The sequence below is a fragment of the Myotis daubentonii genome, chromosome 13 (assembly GCF_963259705.1).
Source record: "Myotis daubentonii chromosome 13, mMyoDau2.1, whole genome shotgun sequence".
NCBI lineage: Eukaryota > Metazoa > Chordata > Mammalia > Chiroptera > Vespertilionidae > Myotis > Myotis daubentonii.
Window position 1 is genome coordinate 63,519,626 of NC_081852.1, and position 19,659 is coordinate 63,539,284.

Sequence of the window (19,659 nt, forward strand, 5' to 3'; positions counted from 1 at the left end):
CACACACACACACACACACACACACGTCTATTCTAAATCCCTTTAAAAACATATTTTTTGATTGATTTCAGAGAGGGAGAGGGAGAGAGAGACAGAAACATCCATGATGAGAGAGAATCATCAATCAGCTGCCTCCTGCACGCCCCCTACTGGGGATGGAGCCCACAACCCGGGCCTGTGCCCTGACTGGGATCGAACCCGGGACCTTCAGCCCACAGGCTGATGCTCTATCCACTGAACCACACCAGCAGGGCGAGAAAGCCCCATGCATTTTCCACATACGCTTGGCACAGCCCCCCTCCCTCTCCGAGCGCCCGCCTGCTCGGTGCTGATCAGCTGGAGAAAAGCACCCCTTCCCGCTGGCTTGTAACAGAGCTGCATCGCCCTGACCGGTGTGCTCAGTGGCTAGAGCGTCGGCCTGCGGACTGAAGGGTCCCGGGTTCAATTCCGGTCAAGGGCATGTACCTGGGTTGCGGGCACATCCTCAGTAGGAGATGTGCAGGAGGCAGCTGATCGATGTTTCTCTCTCATCGATGTTTCTGACTCTCTATCCCTCTCCCTTCCTCTCTGTAAAAAATCAATAAAATATGTTAAAAACAAAACAAAACAAAAAACCGATGTTGCATCTATTGCCTGAGCCTGTGGCGGGAATATTGAAAGAGGAAACTCCTGGTTCTTGGGGATGGCCACACCGGGGAAACGCTTTAATCGGGCGCTGAGCATCCGCACTGTCCTCCCCTCTGGGTGTGAGATCCCCAGTGTAGAGCTTGTAGCGTCTAATGACAGTTCACACTGACTTAGCGGCTTCTCGCGGAGGCTTCAAGGTCATTTAGAACATTATCCCATTAAATCTCCCCAGTGAATCCTCCCTTCGCCTGTGAGAGCCGAGGCAGCAGCCGGAGGGATGCGAAACCTGCCGCATTCACAGGGTCAGGACACGGGGACTCGGGGCCGGAGCCACGCAGACCTTCGGCCCCAAGTCACACTCACGCGCTCACTCATCATCAGACATGTAAACGCCACCACGGCCCCGGCCTCAAAGGACGCAGGAGACCGCTTCAGCGGTTCTCCACCTTCCTGACGCCGCGACCCTTTAACACAGCTCCTCATGTGGTGGTGACCCCCAATGTCATTGTTACACATTGAACATAATTAAAGCAGAGTGATTCATCACAAAAACAATATGTGATTATAGATGTGTTTCCCAATGGCCTTAGGCGACCCCTATGAAAGGGTCGTTCGACCCCCAAAGGGGTCGCGGCCCACAGGTTGAGAACCGCTGGCTTAGATCCTTCTGCACACCCTCGCGTGTCCTAGCAAACAGGTCTGAGTAGCTACTCACTCACCTGCAGAATGAAAGGAGAGTTTGAGTATGAACTTCACAATCAAACGTTGTTCTGTGGGTGTTGATTAGGTTTGTCTTTACAGCGAATAAAAATCTCATCCAAGCTATTTGTTGTTCAAGAGTATTCCCAAGCGTTTGTTTGTTCGTGTAAGTGGGAAAGCTAAGTCACAGAGGACTTCACCATTTCCCCCTCACGTCACAAAATAATGGTAAAAGTAATGGAAATTACGTGGGCAGCTCGAATTCATGTCGTTCCAGCTTAAACTAAACCGTCCCTAAGAGGACTAGATGTGGAGTACAGACTAGGGCTAAGATTACCAAACTGATAATTCTTTAGAAATAAAAGGAGAGAGATGTTCAGGTTAGGAGACTTCATGAATCAAATCTAGATAATTTCATGTCACACCAACTGTTTCAGGCGAAGGTATTCTTTAGTGGGACATTTTTCAACGCCTTCAGCAACAGGAAAGACATCGTGACGGTAATTCAGTACCTCCACTGCACCATGTCAGCGTGCGGGCCAGCGAGCACGTCGAAGCCCTGAGGTGCCCCGGCCAGCGCGCCTCCTCCTTCTTTTAAAAAAAATATTGATTTTTTTGGAGCCCTGGCTGGGATTGAACCCAGGACCCTACAGGGGTTCAAAAATTGATATTTTATTGATTTCAGAGAGAGGAAGGGAGAGGGAGAGGACAGAGAAGCATCCAGACAAGAGAGAATCACTGATTGGCTGCCTCCTCCATGCCCCCCACTGGGGATCGAACCCGCAACCGGGCACATCCATGGGTCCACGCTCAACCACGCTCAACCTCTTAGAGTCGTTTTAGTTTAAGCTGGAACGACACCAAATGCTCCTTCTGTTCCCATCTCTCTCCAGAACCCTGAGAACAGAGACCCCCTTTTGCAGAGCAGCGCATGGGCCAGTGCCTCGCCCACAGGACAGAACCACAGAACACCCTTGACCCAGCGCCCCCAAACCCGCAAGCACGGCTAAGCCCTCGGTGACCGGCACAGCAACGTCTCCCTCCGTGGCTGGATTGCATCCAACACGGGAAAGGCCCTCGTGGTCTGGATTTCATTCTAAACTTCCCCACAGCGGGTTGGGGGGCTCTGGGGGGCACCCACACTTGCCCTGTCCTCCCGGGGACAGGCAGGAGCCAGGGGCTCGGGCACCCACGGCTGTACCTGTTCCGAGTAGAAAAACTCCGGGCAGGAGCAGCAGCCCCAGGAGCGGGGCCGGGCAGCCCATGGCGGGAGGTGTCCAGCTGCTGCTGCCGGGCGGGCCGGCGGCCTTATATGCTCCCGGGCTCCCGGGGCGGCCCTGCAACTCGATGCCCTTCGCTGGGATTGGAGGGCGGTGCACTCACTGCGGGAGAAGGTGGTGCTACCTGCTGGAGGCCCGCTCGGAGCGGAGTGGGTGGGAGGTGCGGCTGGAGGGGTGGGAGGCAGGTGGTGAGCTGATCCCGGCTGGGCAGGGGGGAACCCGAGTTCCAGGAGCCCTGGAGGTTCCTGACGCCCCATTTCCTCCTGCCCGCGGCACTGCCTCGGGGAAGAAGCGGCTGGAATGGACTCATCTTTCAATACCCACGCCCGCCTGTCCTTCGTCCACGAAGTCTCTCCTCTGTTCCCATCCACATTCGCGAGTTCCCGCCGCGCCCACCAGCCCTTACTGCGAACCCCGAGCCCGTCCGGCCTCAATGGCAGTTCCCGGCGTCTGAGTCTACTTCCCCCACTAGCTTGTCGCCCTTTGAGGGACCGGCGTCCCTGGAGCTGCTCGCTGGGCCTGCGGGCGGCCTCGCTCCCTTAGCACGAGGCCTGGGACTGCACATCCGCGGACGAGCCCCGAGGGACACACTCACACCTCATGCTCATCAGACGAGCGCTCCCCCAGCACCCACTTTACTCCGCACTTGGCTTCCAGGAGCACGTCAGCCCGTGGCCTGAGGTCTCCCCTCTGCTCGGAGCCCCGAGGCGAGGTTTCCGACAGAGCGCACGCCTCCGGGCAGGTGTCACCCTAACCCCTGTGAACGCGACGGGCGAGGGCAGGGGGTGCACAGACGCGGGGCCGGGATTGTGGAAAGACGCTGAAAGGAAGTGCTTTCCAACCGAATACTCCACCTGCTCTTACCTGGGAAGACCACTTGCTCAGTGGTTAGCGTTTCGGCCTGCGGACTGGAAGGTCCCGGGTTTGACTCTGGTCAAGGGCACGCACCGCGGTGGCAGGCTCGATCCCGGGCCCTGGTCGGGGTGCGTGTGGGAGGCAAGCGATCAATGCGTCTCTCCGCATCGCTGTGTCTCTCTCTGTGTCTCTCCCCCTCCCGTCCCCTCTCTTTAAAAACCAATGGGAAGTGTCCTCAGGGGAGGAGTGTCCAAAGGCCACTCTGCAGGTTGGGGAACCCACCATGTCAGTCACCACGACCTGCAGGAATGGCTTCTGGCTCCTTGTGTGTCGACACCCAAGGTCAGCCAGGCCCACTCTGCTCACGATGGGCAAGCGCGACCCTGGGCAGGGGGGCTGGAGCCGGCCTGCAGCTCAAAGGGCCTGGGTCCTGTTTCCTCCGCTGTGACCGAGGGAACGCACTTGATCGCACCAGCTTCGCTTCCTCATCCCAAAAGGGGGAGACGGTACGCCCCCCCCCCCCGCTTACTTCAGAGGGGTACTGGGCGGAGTCATTAAAAGTTGGCGTCTGCAGGAGATGCTTCTTTCTCAATAGATGTCCCTGTGACAGAGGTTTTGAGCTTGTCTTTCCTTTTAAAATATGTTTTTACTGATTTCAGAGAGGGAGAGAGAGAGAGAAGCATCAACGATGAGAGAGAATCATGGATCGGCTGCCTCCTGCACGCCTCACACTGGGGATCGACCCCGCCTGAGCCACACTGGCCGGGCGGTTTTGAGCTTTTCTAACAGTCTCGTTGTCGTTAATCATAAACCAGGTGAACTTAGCCAAGGCGGGAAGAGAGAGGCACCCGGGGAGAGAGAACGCGGCACAGACAGAAGAAACGGAGCTGGGACGCGAGCTCGCAGCCAGACGGGGGCTGTTGGCTTTTCTGTAACTCGTCTCCCCTCGGAAGCCCCTCTGTCTAGGGCAGAGGGTGCCAGGCAGCTGAAGTGAAGTTTCCGTACGTCAGTAAAGTACAGTAACAGTCACGCGAGTCCTTATATCTGCCCAGCACTTGCTACCACTGAGGGTTTCACATTCATTCTTTCTTCTTTTTCAAAATCCCTTTGGCATCTAATGGTGCCTATTAGATGCACTGAACACCCAACTGACTGGCGCTCGCACTGTGGTCAGGCCAGAGCCACCAACTAAACCAAATGCATGTGCTCACTTCCTAGCACCCCAGTGGCAGCCGCCGGTCAGCGTTACAACACGTTTTGTGGGCTAATTCATTTTCTTGGACATTATCTCATTTTAATTCTTTTCATCGTCCTGTGAGTTAGCGGAACATAAGGCTTATCTCCGCCTTTATAGGCGGGAAACTGACTCGGGGAGAAATGGACCCCCCCCCCACCCCCGCCCGAGGTCAGCTGGGGAGGGAATGAGCTGCAGGCCAAGGGCTCGGGCTGCCTGTGCGCGTGCGCTCTGTCTCTGTCCTTCAAAAGCCATGTGAGCCCGGCCGGCGTGGCTCATGGTTGAGCGTCGACCTATGAACCAGGAGGTCACGGTTCGATTCCTGGTCTGGGCACAGGCCCGGGGTGCAGGCTCATGCCCAGTAGGGGGTGTGCAGGAGGCAGCCGATCCAGGATCCTCTCCCATCATGGATGTTTCTCTCTCTCTCCCTCTCCCTTCCGCTCTGCGTTCCATAAACATATATTTAAAACTCTTAACCATTGATTTCTTGTTCACAGAACCAACGGGCTCACGCACGGGCGCAGCACAGCCACGCGCGCCCAGCGCCCTTTGGAGACTCCAGCCCGGGCCGCTCTGGCCTCTTCCCCGGACTCGGGTCCGAGGCACCAGTTGAAGGTCAGAGAAATGTACTCCTCCGGGTTAGATCCCAAAGATCCGCTGGGAGTCCTGCCCTCTCACCCCCCGGGAGTTCCAGTATCTTGGGAGCCGCTGCCAGCGAGGGGTTTAAGATAAGACCTTCCTGTGTGTGCATAACTCACGCGGTTTTCTTGGCACGCACCCCGAAGCCTGCTCAGAGGGCCGGGCGCCTCCCGGGGCGTCTCAGGGGAGGCCGGGGGTCGGAGGTCGGCGGGGGCGAGCGCAGGGACCACCGTCCGTCCGCACAGCCTCTTGGGATGTGGAGCGGCTCAGCCCTTAAGACGCCTCTTAGCTCCCACCTCGGTGTGTGGGAAAGACCGTGGTTCCCTCAGACGTCGGAAAACCCGGGAGCAGGCGGGACGCTTCCAGGGCGAGAACCTGCCCCGCTGCCAGGCGGGAAGGGAGGCCTGGGGGAGGGCACGGCTGCATTTAATGAAACACGAGGAGGCTGCACGCCAAGAGGATGGTGATACCGGCGAGGTTTCCGAGAAACCGTGGGTGATGCAGGATGGAGACCTGCCCACGGCCGGCCGCTGGCCCGGGTCGCTGTCCCTGTGCCGCCGCAAAAAGGGGGCACGTCTTTCTTACTGGTGAGCAGGGAGCCCCCTGAGGGCCCCCCACCACGTGGAGCCCCACCCCCTTTCCTGGGCCAGAACTCCCCAACGCAAACTGTCAGGACAGCAGTGAGTCGGGGGCTGAGACAGGCCCCCTATTTCCAGGGTCACCCTGCTCAGCATAGCGGTTACTCCACTGCTCATCTGCTTTGGGGTTTTTGGTTTGTTTTTTATTTGTTATTATTATTTTTAAAAATTTTTTTAAAATTGATGTCAGAGAGGAAGGGAGAGGGAGAGCTAGAAACATCCATGATGAGAGAGACTCACAGATTGGCTGCCTCCTGCACGCCCCACACTGGGGATCGAGCCAGCAACCCGGGCCTGTGCCCTGAGTGGGAATCGAACCCTGACCTCCTGGGTCATAGGTGGACGCTCAACCCCTGAGCCACACGAGCCGGGCTGATCTGGTTTGCTTTGGAAGCAGACGCCTTCTAGGACTCTGACACCATTTAAAATGTATCCGCGTATTTAAATGAGGGCATAGAGCGCTCATAGGCCCGTGCCTACACGCAATACACAGTCGATATTAGTGATTATCAGTGTTCATCTCGGGGCGTCCTGATTGAGACAAGCCGTCCCTGGCGGGCACGCAGCGGGCACTGCCCCCGCCACCCATCTTCTCCTGCGGCGTTTCCGCAGCTTGTGCTCAACTCCAATCTCCTTATCAGACCAATTTGCACGGTCCAGTTGCCACACCGCCTCCTGGGGAATCGAAGCTCAGATTATCCTGAGCTGGGCGGGCCTATGTTTTGTTTTGCTTTTTCTACCTGGAATAGTGTGACCTTGGGCACATCATTGGAACTTGCCAGCACACCGGCTCCTTTGTCTGAGACGCCCCAAACGGGCCTCCTCGCGCTGCCAGTCACGCTGGGGACAAGGAGTTCAGTCGCGAAGGCCCCTGGTGGGGCGGGCAGAGCCCTGGGCCAGGGGCCAGGGTAGGAGGGCGGGGGGACGGGACAGGGAGAAGCCGAGGGCCAGAGCAGCGCCTCAGCCCGGGCGCTGGGTGCGGCCAGATGTCGGGGGGCTGCGTGAGGCCACGAGGGGATGAGGAACCCGGGCTCCAGGGTGAAGGACCCTCCCTGCACCACGGCAGGTTTCGCCTCCTCCCACCTCCTGGCAAAGGCCAGCGGTGCCGGCTCCTGGGGAAGCCGGGCGGTGGGGGGTCAGCCCTCCCCCCACCCTGACGCCTGCAGCCAAGCAGAGGCCTCCCACCCCCAGCCTTCCCGGAGGGTGCCGCGCCCGCCCCGCCTTGCCCACCTCCTCCTGCTCCCGGCCCGGCAGTTCACAGAGTCGGGTCCCTGCCCGACATCACCAAAACCCAGGGAGGCGGACGCGTGTGCTTCCTGTGTCCAGATCCGTGCACATCTCGTCTCTGCAGACGCACAGCTTGCCCTGCGGGAGGTCCTCGGAGCCCCTGGCCAGGGAGTCTCCCAGGTTGTCATAGCACCGAAGCCCCTTCTTCTCCTGCCAGAACGGGGCATGTCCCGTGCACTGACCTCCCGTAGGCCTGTGCCACCCCCACCGTGAGGCCTTCCCAAAGGGGGACCCAGCTAGGCCATCTCTGTTTTGTTGTTGTTAATCCTCCCCCAAGGGTATCTTTTCCATTGAATTTTAGAGAATGGAAGGAAGGAAGGAAGGAAGGAAAGAAGGAAGGAAGGAAGGAAGGGAGGAAGAGAAGGAGAAGGGAAGAGAGAGAGAGAGAGAAACATTGATGTGAGAGAGACGCATAGATTGGTTGCCGCCCACATGAGCTCAGATCAGGGCCAGGAGGTGGAATCTGCAACCCAGGTACATGGCCTTGACCAGGAATCAAACCCACAACCTTTTGGGTGCATCGGTGGACACCCTAACCACAGAGCCACGCTGGCCAGCACTGCCTGGTTCATCTCTAGCCTCACCCTCTAGTGGAGAGTTGAGCTCACGGCGCGTCCCTGAGAGTGGGTGAGCAGCTGGGCCCAGAGGAAGGGTCCTGGGGCCAGTGGTTGCCCTCAGAGAGCGGCACCTGTGAGCAGACAGGCACTGCCTGACCCCCGTCACCAGCCTCTCTCCTGGAGGTTTGCCAGACACGTCAATGCTCACGGAACACGCAGAACACGCGTTCGATGGCCACTCCGCCGGCACAGGGCGCTTCTGCAGGTGAGAGAAACACAAGTGGGACACTCGCCCCCACTCCAGCCGCGGGCCAGGCCATCCTGTCGCTGCGGCCACACAGAGGGCACCAGGCCATGGCCTCTGCTACCTGGTGGCTCCCCGTCGCCCGGGGACCCAGCTCTGCCACTAGACCCCAGCTGGAGCGAGCACCCCAGACCCGCTGAGCTGGGTGGGATGGGACGCCCTCCCGGGGGGCCCACTGCTTCCCCCCACACTGTCCTTTCAGTAGCTGACTTCTCAGACGCGCACGGAGCAGTGCAGACAGGGGACAAAGCTGCAGCAGACGCCTTGGGGACCGGACACAACAAGACAGAATGGAGAGGAGCCTGCCTCGCCCCCCGCTGCCCTCAGGGCGGCAGAACCGCTGGTGCTGACGGCTGCGGCTCCAGCGGGGAGGGGTCTTTTCTGTCGTTGCTTTTAAATTTATTCTATTTTTTTTTCTTGATTCCAGAGAGGAAGGGAGAGAGAGAGAGAGAGAGAGAGAGAGAGAGAGAGAGAGAGAAACATCCATGGTGAGAGAGAATCACGGATCAGCTGCCCCCTGCATGCCCCCGACTGGGGATCAAGCCTGCCACCCGGGCATGACCGGGAATCGAACCCTGACCTCCCGGTTCCTAGGTCGAGGCTGCACCGCTGAGCGGCACGGCCGGGCTCTCCTGTTTTGTTCGTACCTGGGTGTCGGGGGGCCCGATAGGCAGGAGGCAGCCTTGCGGACACAGGGAGCTGCCCATCGCCCTGGCTCCTGCCGCTGTGGGTGCAGCGGGACCGCAGGACCACAGGGGGATTTGCCTGGCGCCGTCTCCGCGCCAGACGGGCCAAGGAAGCGGTTATGTAACGATAAGGGAACCCACAGGGCACCTCCCTCTGGAAGCTGGCGGTGGCTCGGAGCCGCTCAGCCAGGGCTCAGACCTCACAATCGCTCCCAGGGGCCGGTTATGATGCAAGAACCATGTGAGCCCACCCCTGGGCTCCCATGAAACTGCCTGAGGAAGAGCCCCTCCAGCCCCGACACCATCCACCCGGCCTGTGGCCAGGCCATGCTCAGTGAATGGGAGGACGGCGGCCAGAAGGCTGGGCAGGAGAGGGGTACGGACCCCCGGGCCCCAGAGCGGAAGCCCCAGAAGAATGGGGTGCTGAGCGCAGTTGAGTCCGTCAAGGACCAGGACCCCCTGTGCTGCCGCGGGGACCGAGCCTCCACTGCCCCTGTGGGGTGAGTGCCCGCTCCTTCCCGCCCCCGCCCCCCCCGGCCGTGTGGTGGCCCCCAGCCCGTGCCCGGAGGATCCCCGCCCGCGGCCTCGCCTGGCTCTGCGAAATCACCCTTTGTGAGGTTTCCATTCCCAAAGGGAGCGCCAGGGAGCCCCTTTCGGAAGTTTATCTTTTAAATCCTCCCCGAGGATGTTTTCCCACTGATTGTAGAGAGTGGGAGGGGGAGGGGGAGACAGAGAGAAACACCGATGTGAGAGAAACACGTCGACCGGCTGCCTCCTGCACGAGCCCCCACCAGGGTCTGGGCCAGGGAGGGGCCTGCAACTGAGGTGCATGCCCTTGACCAGAATCGAACCCGGGACCCTTTGATCCCCAGGCCGATGCTCTACCCACTGAGCCAACTGGCCAGGGCCTTTCCCAGAGTTTTAACACACCTGCCTCTCCACCTCCCAGGACATGGACCAAATTCCACACATCAGACCCCAGCATCGCCCCCGGGAAGTACTCCCCGCTGGAGAAAGAGATCCTGGTAAGTGCCCCGACCTTTGCGGGGGGGGTGGCTACTGAGGGCGGCGGTCACCCCGGGGGAGCCAGGGGTTCCCAAACAGCCGCGGTAGAGACAGAAGTCTCCCAGTCAGGGCGCAGGCTGGCCGAGGGGGCCCGTGGCTTCGGCGCTGGCGGAGCAAAGGGCCCCGTGGTTCCAACGCCCCGGGAGGACTAGGGCGGCAGGGTCCGGGCAGAGGCGCCTGGCCTGAGCCTTACCTGGCGCCAGCGGCTCTCACAGGGACGGTTCCGGAGGCCGCCCAGGGGCCCCGTGAGTCACACCATTCCTTCCAGTCCATGGTGGGCAAGGAGCGTCCAGCCCAGGCTGGTGTGGCTCAGTGAATAGAGCGTCGGCCTGCAGACTGAAGGGTCCTGGGTTCGATGCCTGGTCAGGGCACATGCCCGGTTTGTGGACTCAATCCTCAGTGTGCGGCTTCCTCTCTGAAATCAAGAAAAATATATTTAAAAATAAATAAAAGAAAGACACCATTAAAAAAAAAACAAAAAGGAGAGCTGGGATTTGAACCCAGGCTTGTCTGGCCCCAAAGGTGCGCCTTTGCCCCCCACACAGGGCCGCGGGCACGCGGGGCGGTGGCGGGAGGAGGGCGTCCCGGGCTGTGCTCACGGCCTGTCTGGCGGCCAGCGTCTAGGTGGCGTGCACACCGTGGCCTCCAGAAGGTTCCTGACGCACAAGCAGGAGGAGGAGCGGAAGATGCTCCGGGAGCTGCAGCTGCGGTCGCCGGACTACAAGCAGGTGCTGGAGTACAGGCAGCAGTTCCCCCCGACCTTCGCCCCCTGCGGGCTCCTGAAGAAGATCTGGACGGCCAAGGGGACGGTGTCCCCGGAGGATCTCCGGGTGCCGCCGCGCGAGAGGCAGGGCATCTGCAGGCACGTGGAGCGCATGCAGTTCGCGCGGGCGCTGAGGACCCGGCCGCTGCCCGCCATCCAGAGGGCTGGGTCCCCCGGCGGCCCCCCCGCGGCCGGAGGCGAGGACGCGGTGGCCGGCCAGGCCCACGGGGATGCCGCGCCCGGGGAGAGCGAGGACACCACCGCAAAAAGACAAGAGATCAAAATGAGTGTCATTTTCAAGCCCAAAGAGCCCCCCAAACCGCTCCCCCGCCAGCCCAGCGAGCTGAGGCCGTTCTTTGCCACCAAGAAAGCGGAGCGGTCCATCGCCGGCTTCACCAACCGCAGCCTCTTTCGCTTGGCGGACTTCCCGGGGGACCTCTTGCTCATGAACCAGGACTTCATCTCGCGAGGCCTCCACCCCAGCGACATGGCCCAGGCCAGCCACCGCCCCCAGCAGGAGGGTGCCTGGAGAGAGCCTCCGGGCAGGACTGCGTCTCACCAGCATTAAAGCTTTATTGATTCCCCTCGGGGCACCCAGTGTCCAGGCCGCACTGTTCTCGCAGCTCTGCCTGTCCAGGAGCCTCCCCGCCCTGTCTTCTTGGGGGACCCATCTCCTGGGGGCGGGGGGGACCCTCAACCTAAGACCCACCTGCTAAGGCTTCCTGGTTTCAGGCAGCTCCTGGCTCCGGCTCCCACCTCCTGCCCCGGGCCCGTATCAGCTGAAACAAATCACCCCGAAAAGTAGCGGCTTAAAACAGGGGTTGTTAATTTAGCTTGTCGTTCTGGGTCAGCGATGCAGGCTGGGCTCCGCCGGGCGGTCCTCCTGGTTTCTGCTGGGCGCCCGGGGCTGCAGTCAGCTCCTTATGGGGTTGACAGCGATCAGCTGGGGCCGATGGGAGTGCTGGGGCCAGGTGCCCCCCAGCAGGCTGGCAGGCGTGTTCACAGACCGTGGCCGGATCCGAGAGAGCAAATGGAAGTGTGCAAGGTGCCTTGAAGTCAAGACTGAACTGGCAGGCGCCACGGTGCCACAGCCTGGCAGCCAGAACACGACCAGGGCCAGTCCCCGGGGAGGGCGGCCAGGGGGCTTCCCCTCCCTCTCTCTGTTTCTATTTTTTAAAAAATATTTTATTGATTTCAGAGGGGAAGGGAGAGGGAGGGAGAGAAAGAGAGAGGAACATGGACCCATTGCTCCACCCATGAATGCTCTGATTGGTTAATTCCTGACCGGGAGGGACCACAGACCCCGGTGTGTCCGGTGACACTCCAAAGGACTCAGCACCTGGCCACGTGGACGTCACGTCTTCGTGGGGAGAAATGGCGTCACACTGCCAAGGGGTGGACACAGGGAGGCGGGTCAGGGTCCCGGTCACCACAGTCACTCAGAGCCTGGAGCCGGGCCGCCTCCGCCCAGAGGGGCCCCTTCTCCCCTGAAATCACAGACCCGCCTGCCCTCGCGGGGAGGACGCAGGCGAAGCTGGGCGCCCGAGTCAGCTTCAGAGAAAGCCGGTGGCTCCTGCTGGCGCTGCTGCTGGGGGCCCCTTGGGCTCAGGGGCTGGGGAGGGGGGGGAGGAGGGGGCGTGCGCATTCCCAGGGCAGGATGGGAAACGGGGTCCTGACCTCCTCACCCCGCAGCCCCGGGCTGGCTTCTCTCCCGTTTGGGCAGATGCACTGCCTTTGTGGAAAGCGCCCCAGGCCTTGTTTCCTCCCAGGTCCTGGGGCCACCTGTCCGTCCATTCCTCCCTGGAGACACGTGCAGGCCAGGCCCGCAGGGCCCAGGAGGGGGCGTCCGCCCTCAGCCCCCAACCCCCCAGACCCACAGCCCCCCCAGCCCCCAGCCCCCCAGCCCTCCCCAGCCCCCCCAGCCACCCAGCCCCAGGCTGGAGACAACGTGAGACCCAGAGGAGACAGCGCCCTGGCCAGGCAGAGGCGCCCGTGTTGCTGTGATGTTGGCACATTTACCCTCAGAGGGGAGCGTCCATCCCCATGGGGGCCGGCCCGCTCAGCAATTCCCAGGCTCCCCGTGGCTGCTCCTGGGGGCGCGGCTCCTGGGGGCGGGGAGACCCTCGGGGACACTGTGTGGGTCACAGGGCCGGCTGCTCTCCTCTCTCGGCCTCTGATTGCTTTTTATTTTGAAATTTTGTCTTTTGGGTTTTGGCCTCCTTTTTAAATAGATTCTTCTTGTCGATAGTCTTACCGATGGCTCCCAGCTCCCCTCCCCCTCACCCCAGTCCCCTCCCCCGATGGCCGTGCCATGGCTCTGCCTATAGGCCTATGAGTTCTTTGGTTTATCTCTTCTCCCCACTCCCCACACACATCGAGGTGCCAGTCTGTTCCGTGCTGGTCCCGACTCCAGGAATGATGGTGGCGCCCGCACGCTGGCCTTTCTCTCCCCATTTCCTGCTTTGGGGAGAACCGGCACCCACCAGCACACCGTCTCCATCCCCCAGAAGGTTCTGGAAGCCCGGGACCCCCTCCCCCTCCTTCTCTCCATCTGCAGGGATCCAGGGGGAGGGGAGTCCCCACAGTGACCAGACCAACACTTGCTGTGAAAATGCCCTTTATTCAGCTGGTCCACGACCTGGCAGGGCAGCTGCAGCCTGAGCAGCGGGTTCTAGAAGGCCAGGAAGGCGGCCCCTGGGGAAAGGCTGGCGGCGGGAGGTGTGGCTCATGGCTGCCCGAGGGTCCAGGCCCTGGGGTGGGAGCCCCGCCCTGTGCATTCCGAGGTCACACTGCAGCGGCCCAGGCCGGGGGAGGGGGGGCGGGGGGGTGCTCCCATGTGACCCATGGGGTGGCAGCGCTGCCGTGGCTCTGGCTGTGGCCGCGGGTGGGGACGGAGAGGAGTTCGGTCAGGACGAGCCGGCGGACACAGAGGACACAGGTGGGGCGGTGGTCGCAGGGCAGGCGATGTCCTCAGAGCTGCTTGTCTGGTGGGAAGAAGAGGAGTGAGAGCGGGGAGTGCCGAGGGGGAAACTGAGGCCAGTGGGAAGGGCGGCCAAGGGCGGGCGGAGCGTCGCTGTGTCCTGTGGGCCCAGGAGCCAGGGGAGGGTTTTGGGGTTCAATGTGGCTGGAGGCGCCCAGTGGACAGGGTGGGGGAGCAGGAACATTGCAGCCCAGTGGGGAAATGGGTACATGGGTCCCAGGCCAGGGGAATCCGGGCCCCAGCGACTGGGGCGCCGGTGGGAAGAGGGGGAAGAGAGGAGCAAGCAGGGTCCCTGTCGGCCTCAGACACCCACCCCCTGCCCTGCTGCCCTGGGGGTGCCCTGCCCTGTGCTCTCTGGCCGCAGGGTAAGCTTTCTGGGGTGAGGGGGGCTTCAATCTGTTTTTCTTTTTCTTTTCATTATTTTTTAAAATATATATTTTTATTGATTTCAGAGAGGAAGGGAGAGGGAGAGGGAGAGGAAGATAGAAACATCAATGATGAGACAGAATCATGGACCAGCTGCCTCCTGCTTGCCCCCCACTTCGGACCGAGCCTGCAACCCAGGCCTGTGCCCTGACCGGGAATCGAACCCTGACCTCCTGGTTCACAGGTCCGCACTCAAGCCCTGAGCCACGCCGGCCGGGCTTGATCTGAGTTTAGTTCTCTGTCTCCTGGCGCCCGGGAGGCCTCCAGGAGGTGGGCGTGGAGTGAATGGATGAGGAAGGACAGAGCCTAGAATGGGCCACACCTGAGGACAGCCTGAGCGCGGACACGGGGACAGAGAGCGGCCAGTGGTGTGTGACCTGCGCCCGAGGGGACACAGGCCCCTGACAGCTACGCTCCCCACACCTGCCTCGCGGCCATGCCTGGACACTACTTCTTTCCCCGGGACTGCAGGGGGTTAAGGCGGACAGGAGTGACCATGTGGTCATTGATGTGTTAATATCGGTGACGACAATGATAGTAACAAAAGCCACCACAACCCCCTCACAGTCCTGACAGGCGGGTGGGGGGCGGGAGCAGTTGTGTCTGACAGAGGAGGAGTGAGGCTCGGGGGGTGAGAACCCAGAGGTGAGAGGTCAGGTGTGTCTGGGTCCCAGGTACGGACTTCCTAGGCGGGGGCTGGGGGCCGTGCCGCCTGCAGGCCGCCTGAGGCCCGAGAATCAGTGGCTCTGGCCCTGCCGGGGCCTCAGGGTGAGTTCACATGAGGTTTGTCCAGATGGAGCCACTCATCTTCAGTAGATCAATGTTTATGGCCCTCGGATGACGCCATCAAGACCCAAATGGGCCCTAGGTTGGCTCAGTGGATAGAGCATCAGCCTTTGGACTGAAGGGTCCCGGGTTCGATTCCGGTCAAGGGCACATGCTCAGGTTGCAGGCTCAAACCCCGGGGGGGGGGGGGGAGGGGGGTGTGCAGGAGGCATCCGGTGAATGATTCCCTCTCATCATTGATGTTTCTCCCTCTCTCCCTCTCCCTTCCTCTTGAAATCAATAAAAATGTATATTTTAAAAATATCGCAATGGCCCTTGGCAGAATGCAGGCTCCTGCTTGCCCCCGCCACTTAGGCCAAACACGACACCCGTCCCTTGTTGACCAGGAAATTGGGAGGAATGCGGCCAAAGGGCTGGTTGCACTCTGCACGCCTACGCAGCCCGACACGCAGTCCATGGCCACCACACGGTGCAGCCTGAGCCCCACAGACACGTCCGCGACCACCCGAGTCCCCTGGATCATGAGTGTAGCCCCACCGGGTCAGGAAGGGGTCAAGGGCGGCCTCAAAGGACCCTCATCACATGTTCACTGCCTTCCCCGGGAACTGTCTCTGCCACCCTGGGATGCGGGTATGACCATGCTGGCCCTCAGGGTGCGGCAAGTGTGAGAGGAGGAGAGAACCCGGAAGCCTGCTGTCCTGTCATCAGAAAGCCAGTGGGCATCAGTGTCCACTATCCCACAAAGCCCTCCTCAGCCTGGAGCCACTGGGCCACCTTCATGGAAGGGGAGGCACTTCTTGACCTTCGGCCCCTCTCCCCCGGGACGGCCGCCAAGTATCTGATGAGAACTCACAAGGAGGATGGACAGACGGAGTCTTTGGATTCCGCCGACCCCCAATAGTTAAGGAGACAGAGGGCAAAAGTGTGGTCCAGATGGGGTTCAAAGAGCCATGGGTCAGCTGGAGAATGTTGACCAGTAGAGGTGGGCAGGAGAGAGGGACATCCCAGGAGAGGTGGCTGGGACTCACCTGGCCAGGTTGTTCAGGGCTGAGCAGCTGTGGGAAGAAAGGGACAGTCAGACAATAAGCTCCCAGGTGCCTGGCCCAGATCCCGGATTGATGACCCTCAGCTTCTACACATGGAGCTGATGCGGTACACACGGCCTCGCAGTGGACACAGAGGTGCTACCCTGAACCTCACAGTCCTTCCAAAGAAACGCCCTCTGTCCCTTTGCCATGGCCTGCCTCCTGGAACCTGAGGACTTCCTGTCCAGTGTATGGAAGCCAGTGTCATGCCAGAGACAGGCCACCAGGGCTCTGGTGTTGACCCCAGAGAATGAACAGGGAATGACCCCACCAAATGGGGTCAATCAATGTGCACACTGATGTGTCAACCTTGACCCATTCTGATATTGAGAGTCTACACAGATTTCTAGACTTTTCCATGCGGTCATAATGCCCCATACCCAAGGCTCCCATTGGCTCCTTCCATTCATTGGCCACCTGCCATCTCCCACCTCCCCTGCTCCCTCCCACTCTCTCTATACTTCACAAAGGACCTCTGTGCTCTCAGGTTGTCCCCTGTGTGTCACTATCTGGGAGCCCCCAGGTGACACCGTCCTCACAGAGGGGAAGTGCTAACTAACCCCCAGACCCAGGGACCAGCTGCCCTGGAAGGAATCCCCAGACACCCTGCAGGTGGCAGTGAGCTGGCTCCGGGGGCACAAGGGCAGGCTCCTCTCTGTGCTCAGGACGCTGCCTCTTGTGCATGAACACGGAGCTCAGGCCCCTTCGAGCCAGTTCCTGGCACTGCCTTCAGGATACTGGGCGCATGGACCCACCAATCTGACCTGTAGTCTGAGTAGGTAACCTAGCACTTGAGAGCCTGTGGCCCTGAGCCACTCCAGTGCCTGGGGGACAATATGAGGCTCAGGGGGGCCCTGGCATGGGGAGTGAGTATGTTCTCAGCAGCATCAGCCCAGAAGGGCCACCAGGGATGGTAGAGACGCACCTGAGCAGATGACGCCGGCGTCTTCCCCGTGGTTGCAGTTGTGGGAGTTCCAGCCCCTGTGTGGGCAGCTCCACAGGTAGGACTCGTGCCCTGAGCAGGCTACATCATCGAGCACGATCGGGCCTGAGCCCTGTCCGAACCGGGCATTTCCTGGGGCTGACCTGGCCCCACCACAGCCCAGCTGCCTGCACACCACGTTGGCATCATTGGTGTCCCAACTGTCATCACACACGGTGCCCCAGGAGCCTTTGTAGAGGACCTCCACGCGGCCCTGACACCGGTCACCGCCATTCACCAGCCTCAGGTCCAAACCAGCATTGGTTCCTAGAAGGGGATAGAAAAATTCACTGTCTCCCATGTCGCCTGAAGAAAGAGGCTCTGAGGTGTGGGTGAGGTTCCGAATTCTTCCAGGGGCCAACCCTTTATTGTTCAGGGTTACGATCCCCCGCATTAGGATTGGACTGTAGGCCATCATTCACCCTTTATCTTCAAGGAGCCAGTTACAGAACATGGGTGCATGTTCTCCAATTGGTTTCCCACCACGTTGGCCATTCAATGCAGGACAAAGTGGGGAGCCCCACCCTTGGCACTAGCAGTGACCCATGTGCAGAAGGCAAGCTGATAGTGAAGCCCATACACACAGAACAAGGGGTAAGAAAAGTGCACGGAGACAGTCTTGGAACACCTGGATCCAGCTGCCCCTGAAGCTGGCCCTGCTACTAGACGTCCCTCATGTGTGAGCCATGGAGTGCTCTTCTGGCTTCAAAGAGTTTGAGTTGAGCTCCTGTCACTTGAAAAGTAAAACATCTTGACTAATTTGTCCCATGACTGGAAGGTGAAGGGAATCCATGATTCTGGGATGTGGGGGAGCCCTTCATGTTGGATGGGGTGAAGTCTGAGGAGATCTAACACAAGATTTGAGAAGGTCACCATGGCCTGGAGGCTACAGTGCTGAATGCTGATGCTTTGGCTAGACCCAGGGATGCTCAACCGAGGAAGGACTTGTGTACCACCCACCTGGAGAGAAAACAGAGCAGCTTAGAAAGGCAGGCAGAGGGTCAAGGTCGGGTCTGCTGAGCTGTGACTGGGGTCAGGGGGTCAGAGGGTTATGGACAGGGTGGGCTGAGAAGCTCTGTGGCTACAGGAGAAAGACCTTTTCTGAGAGCTTCCATGAACCAAAACTGTGCCCTTGAATGTCCTTGACAATGGCAACCAGGGCTACAATCCGTGAGAGTAACCATGGTGACCTACTGACGCAGTGTCCTTTGGTAAAAGCATCTCCTAGGCTCTGTCTGGGGTCCATGGATGAAGGGTCTCTGTTGCCTCAGCTCAGGGAGCACAATGTCCTCTGGACAGAGTGTCCCCTGTCACTGAGTGGGAAAGCGCTGTAGCCAGAATGCCCTTATCGCTCTGAGCCAGACCAGAGGGTCAATGTCCTGTGGAATCAACAGTACTATCGACACATCAGGGAGGGGGCTGGGAGGCAGAAACTGGCACAGTGCCCTCCGGGAGCTCCTGGTGGGCTGTGGGGTGAGCCGGGAGGTAGCGTCAGAGCTAGTGGGACTCCGCTGGCATGGTGGTGGACAGGGCCAGGCAGCTGTGAGAGAGAGGGTGTCAGACCAAACACATGGCACAGAATAGGGCACAGCAAGAGGAATTGTGGGAGACACTGAGCAGGTGGATGCTCAGCCATGCTGGTGCCCTGCTTTGGAAGGCGGGGCCTTTGCCATCTAACCCATAGGATGCGCCCCGCCAGGGGCCAGGAAGACCCGGGTCATTGGTGCCAACGTCCAGGTGATTCTGTCTGTGTCTAGATGGAGGCACAGAGTTGACACGAGGAAACTGTCTACCACGCAGCTTTTAGGAGGCATGGAGGGGCCAAGAGTGAGGAGTCTGCTCAGGTTCCTATCCCATGTGTGCGGTTCAGGCCTGACCATAGGCAACTACGAGGCATAGCCCGGTGGGTCTCAGAGGGCCCGCTGCCCTCGCAGAGCAGACCAGGTGCAGAGATTGCATCCAATTTCCCCGGAGAGACTGACAGGCAAGGACGCCTGAGCCCCGAATGCAGGCAGCCGTGTGAGGGTCACCGCATCTCTGCCCACGGGCCCCCTTCCAGGCAACTCACAACACTGCCTGTGCCGCTGGCGTGTGCGGTCCTGTTGGCAGAAGGTGTGACCCTTACAGTCATTTGGGTCCTCATTCACCTGCTTACACCTGGCACCAGGACACAGACTAATACGGAACCAGGCAGAGAACTAGGACTCTTCAAGGGAATAAGAAATAAAGAAAGACTTTGACAGGAAACAGATTGAGGCACACACTCGCTGACAAAACACCACCCATGTGGGAGAACAGACTTGGGGGGCCCACCTGAGCAGATGACGCCGGCGTCCTCTCCGTGGTTGCAGTTGTGGGAGTTCCAGCCCCTGTGCGGGCAGCTCCACAGGTTGGACTCATTCCCTGAGCAGCCCACATCATCCAGCACGATCGGACCTGAGCCCTGTCCAAAATTGGCACTTCCTGGAGCTGAACTGGCCTCACCACAGCCAAGCTGCTTGCACACCACGTTGGCATCGTTGGTGTCCCACCCGTCGTCACACACGGTGCCCCAGGAGCCTTGGTAGAGGACCTCCACACGGCCCTGACACTGGTCAGCTCCGTTCACCAGCCTCAAGGCCAAACCGGCTTCGGCTCCTAGAAGGGGAGGGGAAAATTCACTGTCTCTGGCGTTGCCTGAAGGAAGAGACTCTGAGGTATGGTTGAGGTTCCTAATTCTTCCAGGGACCAAGCCTTTAGGGTTCGGGGCAAGGTTCCCCCACATTT

General features: G+C 60.1%; 2 protein-coding genes across 2 annotated transcripts in view; one reads left to right on the forward strand and one right to left on the reverse strand.

Moving 5' to 3' along the window:
- Positions 1 to 19,659, reverse strand: part of DMBT1 (deleted in malignant brain tumors 1) — a 256,667-nt gene that overhangs the window by 32,881 nt on the left and 204,127 nt on the right. Inside the window, exons 34-37 of the mRNA XM_059661998.1 lie at positions 19,166 to 19,530; positions 17,951 to 17,966; positions 16,837 to 17,187; positions 13,235 to 13,237 (exon numbers count right to left, since the gene is read on the reverse strand). Coding sequence (XP_059517981.1) covers positions 13,235 to 13,237; positions 16,837 to 17,187; positions 17,951 to 17,966; positions 19,166 to 19,530 — 735 coding nt within the window. The remainder of the gene's footprint in view (positions 1 to 13,234; positions 13,238 to 16,836; positions 17,188 to 17,950; positions 17,967 to 19,165; positions 19,531 to 19,659) is intronic.
- C13H10orf120 (chromosome 13 C10orf120 homolog) lies at positions 9,134 to 11,202 on the forward strand. The gene is made up of 3 exons (XM_059661834.1): positions 9,134 to 9,306; positions 9,756 to 9,831; positions 10,489 to 11,202. The coding sequence occupies exons 1-3, from the start codon at positions 9,134 to 9,136 to the stop codon at positions 11,200 to 11,202; spliced, it is 963 nt and encodes a 320-aa protein (XP_059517817.1).